This window comes from Olea europaea, chromosome 6 (genome assembly GCF_002742605.1).
Source record: "Olea europaea var. sylvestris chromosome 6, O_europaea_v1, whole genome shotgun sequence".
NCBI classification, from domain to species: Eukaryota; Viridiplantae; Streptophyta; class Magnoliopsida; order Lamiales; family Oleaceae; genus Olea; species Olea europaea.
The window spans coordinates 10,784,042-10,794,646 of NC_036242.1; the positions used below are offsets into that span (position 1 = coordinate 10,784,042).

The 10,605-nt window shown below is 37.4% G+C and overlaps 1 protein-coding gene across 2 annotated transcripts; it reads left to right on the forward strand.

Annotated features, from left to right (window-relative positions):
• Positions 1-810: 810 nt before the first annotated feature.
• On the forward strand, positions 811-6,735 carry LOC111395831 (ABC transporter C family member 3-like). Of its 2 annotated transcripts, none has more exons than XM_023022010.1 (10): positions 811-3,448; positions 3,617-3,703; positions 3,775-4,410; positions 4,509-4,676; positions 4,800-5,094; positions 5,182-5,396; positions 5,494-5,799; positions 5,890-5,953; positions 6,047-6,286; positions 6,375-6,735. In XM_023022010.1, the coding sequence occupies exons 1-10, from the start codon at positions 1,085-1,087 to the stop codon at positions 6,497-6,499; spliced, it is 4,500 nt and encodes a 1,499-aa protein (XP_022877778.1). In that variant the 5' UTR covers positions 811-1,084; the 3' UTR covers positions 6,500-6,735. The 2 variants fall into 2 exon arrangements, with proteins under 2 accessions (XP_022877778.1, XP_022877779.1); XM_023022011.1 differs by having other exon boundaries at positions 4,509-4,673.
• Positions 6,736-10,605: the final 3,870 nt, after the last annotated feature.

Here is a 10,605-nt window from a genome sequence, read left to right on the forward strand (position 1 = left end):
ATTCCGACAATACTGTGACAACATACGTGAACACATCTAGGAATCCATAATAACACAACGGTGGTAATTGAAAGAAAACAAATGAAATTTTTATTTCATTTCCCCCGACTCCGTTACTAGAAAATGCCAACAATTAATTTTTACTGGAAATTAATTATTGGTTAGGAATTCCGTAAAGATCACACTACAATTAATTCTTGATTAGGAATCCAAGCATCTCTTTACTGGAAAAAAAGCTTTTGTTGCTTTTAATCGAAAGAAAAGACCATGGTAAATTTGAACATCACTTTGCAATCGCAATCGATTCTAGCAGTCGAAACCCATCTCCTCCAAAACTAAAATACCCAATATACAAGTTTAGTTTCATTCCTCTTTATTTTCCCATATTTTAACATATTGAAAACAGAAAAATAAAAAATAAATAATTTTATTCTATAAATGACATGTTATTTTAGGAGATGGATAACGATCTCGTTCTGAATAAGGGTACTTTAATGTTGGTCGGAGGAGAAGCACACGTTGGTCGGAATTTCAGAACGTGTTCAAAGGAGCAGCTGCCGGCCGATTTCGTTCCTGGGCGACTTTTGTTTGGGACGTTGAGCTGCCGGGGGTTTTGAGGGAAAAGTAATACAATAATTGGATTTAATTTAATATGTCTTCCACTTTATGCCCCACACGTGCAAGCCCATTCCCCACCAATTTTTCCCTCCAACATTCTATTCATTTTTTAATTGCATGGCCACGTGAAAAATTTTAAATTCCTGTCCAAGCCCTGTTTCTATCCCTGTAATAAGGGATTTTCTTCGGTAAGCGCGGATATGACGGGTTTCCTCTATTTACCGTTTGTTTTTGCTTGTTTTTTGGAGTAAATTTGGTTGTCTTAATTATTTATTTCCATCGTAAATTTTGAGTAAATTTGGCCCCGTTTTTTCCTAATATAAAAGATTTTTTCGAAGAGGACCCTGTATTAATTCTGTTAAAAAATTCTGGACATGTAGCAAAGTTCAATACCATCCGCCGAGTGATTTTCTTCACAGAACCTATATATCCAAAACCTCGCCGAAAAGAATTGTTTAAAGGTGGTATGTCTGTGTTTCAATTTCATCCGTTTTTATTCCAAAATATGCAACGTGATTTTCTCATCAATCCAATTTTCTCGCGTTTCTTCACTGTCTTTCTGCACCTGGTTTTGTTATTAATCATATTCATATCATGGGTTTGCAAGAAAATCAGGAGTAATGACGATGAAAGGCAGAAGAAGAGTGTTAGACACAATAGGCTCTTACATTACAAACCAACACTCCTTTCATGTTTGGTTCTTTCATTGTTCAATCTTGTTTTATGCCTATTGAATTATTTTTATTGGTACAGAAGTGGCTCGTCCGATGAGAAGATTCTTACTTCACTGGATTTGGCAATAAAAACACTATCCTGGTTAGCCCTCTATGCTTACTTGGAAAGCCAGTTCTTGAAATTTGGTGAACATAAGTACCCACTCAGTTTAAGGCTTTGGTGGGCACTTTTATTCTCTGTGTCCTGTTATTGCTTAGTGATAGACCTTATTTATTGCAGAAGGCACCGAGCTTTATCAACTTTGTTTTGGGTGTCTGATATAATTTCCGTTGTGATGAGTATTTTCTTCTGTTATGTGGGGTTTTGGGGCAAGAAAGAGGACAAAGATAACCTTTTTCAAGAATCCCTTTTAAATGGCAGTGCTACTAATGGTAGAGAGTCGAATAAGGCAATCAAAGGGGATGAAGCTGTAACCCCTTATGTCAATGCTAGTATTTTTAGTAGCATTACTTTCTCTTGGATGGGTCCTTTGGTTTCTCTTGGCTTCAAGAAAACCTTAGACCTTGAGGATGTCCCACAGTTGGCAAATTTCGATAGTGTAAGAGGGGCATTTCCAATTCTAAACAATAAATTGGAGTCTGATGGTGGGGTGAGTAAGAGGGTGACCACACTTATGCTATCGAAAGGATTAATTTTCATGACTTGGAGGGAAATTTCTTTGTCTGCTGTCTATGTGCTTGTGTATACATTGGCGTCTTATGTAGGTCCATACCTTATCGACACCTTTGTTCAATACTTAAATGGGCGGCGAAATTTTGAAAATGAGGGCTTTGTCTTGGTTTTTGTTTTCTTCATTGCAAAGGTGTTTGAGTGCTTGTCACAGAGACACTGGTTCTTCAAGGTGCAGCAGGCTGGATATAGGGCTAGGGCGGCATTAGTTGCCAAGATCTATAACAAGGGTTTGACTCTTTCGTGCCAATCGAAGCAAGGGCATACATCTGGGGAGATTATTAATTTTATGTCCGTCGATGCAGAAAGAATAGAAGACTTTGGTTGGTACATGCATGACCCATGGATGGTGATTTTAGAGGTTGGTTTGGCATTGGTAGTTTTATATCGAAATCTCGGGCTTGCTTCTCTTGCTACACTTGTTGCTACTGTTGTAGCGATGCTAGCAAATGTTCCATTGGGAAGTTTGCAAGAAAAATTTCAGGACAAGCTAATGGAATCGAAAGATAAAAGGATGAAGGCAACGTCTGAAGTTTTGAGGAACATGAGGATTCTCAAGCTTCAAGCTTGGGAGATGAAGTTTCTGTCAAAAATCCTGGAGCTTAGGAATGTCGAGACAGGATGGCTGAAAAAATATGTTTATACTTCAGCCATTACCTCTTTTGTCTTTTGGGGTGCCCCTACATTCGTTTCTGTGGTAACTTTTGGTGCTTGTGTGGTAATGGGGATCCCACTTGAATCCGGGAAGATACTGTCCACACTTGCAACCTTCGAAATTCTTCAAGGGACAATTTACAATCTTCCTGATACAATTTCCATGATTATTCAGACTAAAGTTTCTCTTGATCGAATTGCATCATTTCTTTCCCTGGATGACCTGCAGCCAGATGTCATAGAGAGGCTTCCCATGGGCTGTTCTGACACAGCAATAGAGATAATAGATGGGAATTTTTGCTGGGATTTATCATCTGCTAGTTCAACGTTGAAAGATATTAACCTTAGAGTTTCTCATGGCATGAGGATTGCCATTTGCGGTACAATTGGTTCGGGAAAGTCGAGCTTACTTTCTTGTATCCTGGGGGAGCTGCCTAAAGTATCAGGAACAGTTAGGCTTAGTGGAAGGAAGTCCTATGTTGCTCAGTCACCTTGGATACAGAGTGGGAAGATTGAAGAGAACATACTGTTTGGGAATGACATGGACAGGCAACGCTATGAGAGAGTTCTTGAAGCATGTTCACTAAAGAAAGACCTGGAAATTCTCTCGCATGGTGATCAAACAATTATTGGTGAAAGGGGGATCAACTTGAGTGGTGGACAAAAGCAGAGAATACAGATTGCGCGTGCTCTCTACCAAGATGCTGATATATATTTGTTTGATGATCCATTTAGTGCTGTCGATGCACATACAGGAACTCATCTGTTTAATGTATGTTTTACTTCTCCTCAATATTACTATTGTTATTAACTTATTCTTCTTGTTCTTGTGCTTAATCTTTTTAACCCTATTCCTGCTCCCCATGGACCCCAATTCGATAGAATTCAAAAGATGCATTTGTCTACTGCTGTTGTGATGTTTATGGTGTTTAAATGGCAGGAATGTATATTGGGGCTTCTCGATTCAAAAACTGTTATTTATGTCACACATCAAGTGAAATTTTTACCAATAGCTGATCTAATTTTGGTGAGTTGTTCGTTTCTTTTGTCTTGGTGATTCTTAGTCCAGGTCGCAAAACTTAATTGCTTTATTATCAGGTTATGAAAGACGGAAGGATTTCACAAGCTGGAAAGTACAATGATATTCTAAAATCCGGTGGTGATTTCATGGAACTAGTTGGTGCACACAAGGAAGCTTTATCAGCACTTGATTCCATTGAGGCAGGGCCAACATCGGTTGGTGAGAATAGCAGCAGAGGAAATGCTAAGAATTCTCTACAGAAAAAGGACTCTCCTAATGATCAAAATGATAAAACAGATGATGCAATGGGGACGAATGGACAGCTTATTCAAGAAGAAGAAAGAGAGAAAGGTCGAGTTGGTTTATCGGTTTATTGGGAATATATCACTACTGGATATGGAGGACTCCTTGTGCCGTTTATATTGATGGCTCAAATTTTGTTTCAAGTACTTCAAATCGGAAGCAATTATTGGATGGCTTCGGCAACTCCTGCGTCTGAGGATGCAGTACCTCCAGTTGGCAGTTTTACTCTTATCATTGTCTATGTTGCTTTGTCAATTGCAAGTTCATTGTGCATTTTTGCCAGAGCCTTGCTTCTTGTTACGGCTGGTTACAAGACAGCTACAATGCTTTTCAACAAAATGCATAAGTGCATATTTCGGGCCCCCATGTCTTTCTTCGATTCCACTCCAAGTGGACGTATTCTAAATAGGGTAAGAAAAATTGCACATTTATGTTGTATTTGAAAATCATTTCTGTTTTAAATTGGGACGCATTATCATTGCTAAGGGATGATTGTATACTGTCACAGGCATCTACAGATCAAAGTGCTGTGGATTTGAACATTCCATCTTTAGTCGGGAATTCTGCTTTCTTATTGATACAGCTTCTAATAATTATCGTGGTTATGTCACAAGTAGCATGGCAGGTCTTCATTGTTTTCATTCCTGTGATTACAATTTGCATATGGCTTCAGGTGGTGCGCATTATTGTCTCTTTAGATAACACAACTAATTCAGCTTTAAAGTGCCACTAATGCAACACAAGGATATTCTATTCTTCGTAGTTCGTTCAAACTGAACTTAGCTTTTGTCTTCTGCAGAATTATTACATACGATCAGCACGAGAACTTTCTCGATTAGTAGGGGTGTGCAAAGCACCAGTAATACAACACTTTTCGGAGACTCTCTCTGGATCAAGTACTATTAGAAGTTTTGATCAGGAATCCAGATTCCGTGACACGAGCATGAAACTAATTGACGCATATTCTCGGTCGAAGTTCCATACTTCTGGTGCGATGGAGTGGTTATGCGTTCGCTTGGACATTTTGTCACTAGTTACTTTTACATTTTCATTGATTTTCTTGATCTTGATCCCCGAAGGAACCATCGATCCAAGTAAGTTTTACGACTTCATATGCAATCTACATTTAGACATATAGCACAGAAGATTAACTCTTTTTCTTCTGCTTAATGAATTTGAAGGTGTCGCGGGCTTAGCAGTGACATATGGGCTTAATCTAAACATGTTACAAGCATGGGTTGTAAGGATCCTTTGCAGCTTGGAAAATAGGATCATATCGGTTGAAAGGATACTTCAGTACACTTCTATACCAAGTGAGCCTCCTCTTGTTGTAGACTCAAGTAGGCCAGAAAGTCAATGGCCATCAAACGGAGAAATTAATATTCAAAATCTTCAGGTGATTTCTTTTTAAAATTAAATTCATAGTGAATCATCCTGATGATCTGGGGTTAAACTTCTCATTTTGAGCTAATGGAGATGATCATTGATTGTAGGTCCGTTATACTCCACACATGCCTCTTGTGTTACGAGGCATCACATGTACCTTCTTTGGAGGGAAGAGAACAGGAATAATTGGGAGGACAGGCAGTGGTAAATCGACTCTTATACAAACCCTCTTCCGCATTGTTGAACCTACCAATGGACAAATATTGATTGATACTACCAATATCTTATCAATTGGACTGCATGATTTGCGATCTAGATTGAGTATAATTCCTCAGGATCCGACCATGTTTGAGGGGACAGTTCGAAGTAATCTGGACCCCCTTGAAGAGTATACAGATGAACAGATTTGGGAGGTGGGTTTCGTAAAAAGGATAATTAAATGTTCAACTCTACATTGAATTGTGCATTATTTTGATGTGCTGATGAAATTTCATCCGTCTTAGGCTCTTGATAAGTGCCAGCTTGGAGATGAGGTTCGCAAGAAGGCACACAAACTCGATTTTGCAGGTTTGCCTTTTCCACATATCTGTGCATTCTAATTCTTTCTAATCCATATATTATTTTTGACTTAACTTCTTAGTTTTCCAATAAATGCTCCAGTGTCTGAGAATGGAGAGAATTGGAGCGTTGGTCAAAGGCAATTAGTTTGTCTTGGACGTGTACTACTGAAGAAAAGAAAGATTCTGGTGCTCGACGAGGCCACTGCATCAGTCGACACAGCAACAGATAATCTGATTCAACAAACCCTCAGGCAGCACTTTTACGACTCAACGGTTATAACAATTGCACACAGGATAATATCTGTGGTAGACAGTGACATGGTTCTATTATTAGATCACGGTATATATAAGACCTTATTATAGCGCCACAAATTATTCTTCTCTCTGTTGTGCTACTTGAAATTTAAACATTTCATCTTATGATGCAGGACTTGTTGAAGAATATGATTCTCCAAAAACGCTGCTGGAAGACAAATCATCTTTGTTTTCTAAGCTTGTAGCAGAATACAACACGAGATCTAGTTCTAGTTATGGAAATCTTGTAGAGATTTGAGTACAAGATATCTCTAACCATGACAATACTAGATACTTATTTTGGAATTCTTGATCTTATATATCCTACTTTGGTAGGATTTTGGGATGGCTCTAGCTTGCGACAGCTAGAGACTACGCCCCAATGCTGGCCTCTAGTGATTCTAGAACGACAAGTATAGCTACTCATGAGTTGACATGCATAGAATAAGTTCAACACACACCTTTACATTGATATGTTTTTGGAAACATATTATTCGGTACACTATTTTCGAAATAAATTTGATATGTTGAGCTTATATATTTTGTCTTGCTTTATACTATGTTATGTTGTTTAGTTTTAACAAGATGTGATTCTACACTAGGATGAATGAGTTCAACACACACCTAATAAGTTCGACGCACCCCTAATTTTTTTTTAAGCAAATCTTGTTTAATTTCTTTGGCCTATGCACAGCTTAGGCCGACGTTCAAGATTTGGAGTAATAGAGGCCAAAAGTAACATTTTCTTCTCATTGTAGCAATTAAAAAAAAATTGAAACGAACTACGGGGTAAAGCAATCTAATTCGACATTCCGTCCCCTTGGTTGAGTGGCAACAAGAAATCTATGCACTTGGTTTGTATAGTTTCTCGACCATCTTCCTATGCTCTTTTATATTCCCCAAAGTGCCGCCGCTTGAGTAGGAGGTGGTTTCTTATAAGATGATAACCTTGGTATAGTGGATGGAGAGGAATTTGGTTCGGAAGAAATACCAACAGGTAGATAAGGAACGGGAAAGCTAATAGGATCTTGAGTGAATTTGGGTGACGTACTAGGATAAAAAAAAGAAAAAGGAGTAGACTCGTCAAAAGTGACATCTGCACTTACAAAATAGCGTTTTAGAGAAAGATTGTAGCAACGATATCCGTTCTGTGTTTGAGAGTAACCAAGAAAAACTCATTTCATAGAGGTAGAGTCAAATTTGCCATGACTAGGACCATAGTGATGAGCATAACAAACACACCTAAAAACCTCGAGAGGTAACGAGCTGTGAAGAGGAGGAAAATACAATAGAAAAAGGGGATGCACCATTCAAAACAGAAGATGGCATGCGATTAATTAGATAGTATTCAGTGAGGACAACATCACTCCAAAATCGTTTAAGGACATGCATATGACGAAGGAGAGCACGAATAACCTCTAACAAATGACTATTTTTACGTTTTACAACTCCATTTTGTTGTGGAGTATATGCGCAATGACCACAGATCACTTGATGACTACGCAAAACCACCAACACCCCGCCACAACTACCGCAAATCGGAGTAGATACATGATTGGTAATCAATCTTGTTCGATTCCGGCAACAGTGCCTATATGCCTTACAGTTGTGTTAAAAGGATAAAAAAAGGAATGAAAAAGGGGGAAAAAAAAGAAAAGAAAAGGGGGAAAGAGGCTTGTGATGAAGGAGAAGAGGCAAAAAAGAACAGACAACCAAACCTTAGGGACGTGGTTCTACTACTATGTTAAAACAAAGGTTGGTATAAACATTGAGGAGAAGAAGTTTTAAATCTTCATCTCCTACTTTCATTATATAGATTGACTCAAGAGTATAGTTATGGGAATTTAATACAAGGAAGCGTTCCTCTTATACATGGATTTGACAAGTATTTTTTGACAAATAATCGTGACCTTTAGATTAAGCAAATCCAACGGTTAGTATTTCATGGATCTCAAGTGGCTATAACTAATTCTCATAGGATCCTAGTGAAATATATATTGACCATTGGATTTGTTTAATCTAAACGTCACGATTATTTGTCAAAAATACTTGTCAAATCCATGTGTAAACGCTCCCCTTTAATACAATATGGAAACCCTATATATGTTTGCCTAATGTAGAAGATTGCTTATTGATTTATTTCCTTAACACATGCATTATAACATAAATTCAGTTCTTCATTGTAATGGGGATTAACAGTATAGTTCTCTAACCTTATAAAAACAAGTGAGCAGCATAGCCAGATTTTCCTGCTCTATTTGTTAAAGTTCTTTTAATCAGGAGTAAATCAATCATTTTTAATGAGGCATAGCTTCATGTGTTTTTGTCATGTTGGTTAGCTTTCGTAATCTCGTTGTGGAAATTCTTAGGTTTATTACTAACAAATTTCCACATTTTGTTGATAGATTCTTCGAATAGGTGTCTATGAGATCGTCAAGCTAGAAATGCCTCCATATGCAGTTGTGGATGAGGTAAGTTTGACTGATTGAATGAGTTTCTGAACAAGGTTTCTTAAGATTTCATTATTTTATTTTCCACCAATTATTATGAGGACTTTCAAATGATTCATAATAATGATGCTCGAATTTATATCCTAGCGTCAGTTGTCCCTAAGCCAGAGATACAGGACTATTTAAATTAATTGTTCTGCTAATCTTTTTCCATGTTACAAGGACTTCCAAATATCGTTTAACTTTTCCATCACTCCCTTTTTCTGTAGATACTGGGGTTCCTAGAGTACCTGTCGGATGACGAATTTGCTATTGTGATCAAGCTCTTGGTGCTATATCAAGAAGTGTGTAAAATTTTTAAATATCTAATATGTGGCACCTGGTGATTATAAACTTTTCCTTTAAATATTTTTATAACAGAATGTAAGGCTTGCAAAGGCTGAACTCAGAGCTGGTGCTGGTAATACGGTTAATGGGATTCTGTGAAAGCTGCCCTTAAGGTCTGTCTTCTGTACAAATATATGCAAGCAATTTGTTGCCAAGACATTCTGCCTTAATTTTTGAATTCTTAGTAAATTGATAATTGACCCCAAGCCATTGGGGAGAATGAGGTACCTTGGTGTTGAAATTTCTATGAACAATAACAAGTTTTAATTGAACTCAAACTCAAATCATTCTTTATATTTTGCAACAATTATAAATTCGAATTCTAGCCAACAAAACAACATACAAAACCTGATAGTATCTGAATTTGAAGCATGTACGTTTGTGTACCTTTAATCTTTGGATGAAGCATTGAGCTGCGATCTTCGCCAAAATTTCTTGAAGATGGGACCAAGTTGCCAAGAGGGTAGTGATCTCTTTCACCTCCTCGTTTCACACGGTACTAAACAATTTCTCCCACATGCCACTTACCAAACACTGCCCTTATCATACTATTCCCAACCCTTGATGACAAAATATGTAAGGCTTATGGGTTGGAATTAATACATTGAGATTATGTATTGGTGCTACAGAAGTTCTTTGACCAAAGGCGTGGAAAAGTATTTTAAGAGAGTGAGCATATGGGGCTCAAGCTGTTAGTCAGGAATATATGTCCCTCCATTACGATCCAGTATCCCAACATTATAATTATATAGTTCGTCCGAAACATGCTTTAATGTAAAACATATGAGTAATTTGATCGTGATTATACTGGTCCATACAAAATATTCCAACATTTACGACTGGGCTTATGTCCACTAAAATATGTTGGATTTATTGTGGCACCTAGAGATTTCTCATCTCTTATGTTTCTTCAGGAAAGTAACTCGCTCCCTTCACCAAAAGTGAAGGTGATGATCGCCAGCAAGCCCGTGCTCTTGCCACTATTCATTCTCATCCTGTAGTATGTTCATAATTATCTCCTTTTGGTTCATTACACAATGTAGACAAGCTAATTCACTCAATTGATTTCTTTTTCCAAATAAAAAATATTTTGACATGTATGTATAGAAACTACAAAATTCAATTTGTAAGTAACGTGACAGCATCTCAGCTTCCCTTTATCCTGACAATGTCAAATTTCTAAATCTACTTCTACTATAAAAGAATTATTAGAAATTAGTATCAAAATGGTTCGAATTGTCTTCTCTTCTGAGAAGGTCTTTCATTTATATAGGCAAAATTAATCAGTAAACAAGGAAACTTAAACTATACATGCTAATTACATAGAGTGATTTTAGGGAGCTATATCTGGTAACTTACATATGGTAAGCTAAATCTCTTCTTCTATTTATAGCCTAGATTAATGAGTCAATTACAGAATTTATGCCCCTGATATGTTGCTTTCTATTGACATCTCCCCTCAAATTGATGCGGGTTTATCAATCAGCATCAATTTGTTTATAAGAAAATTATGTTGTTGCCGTGTAAG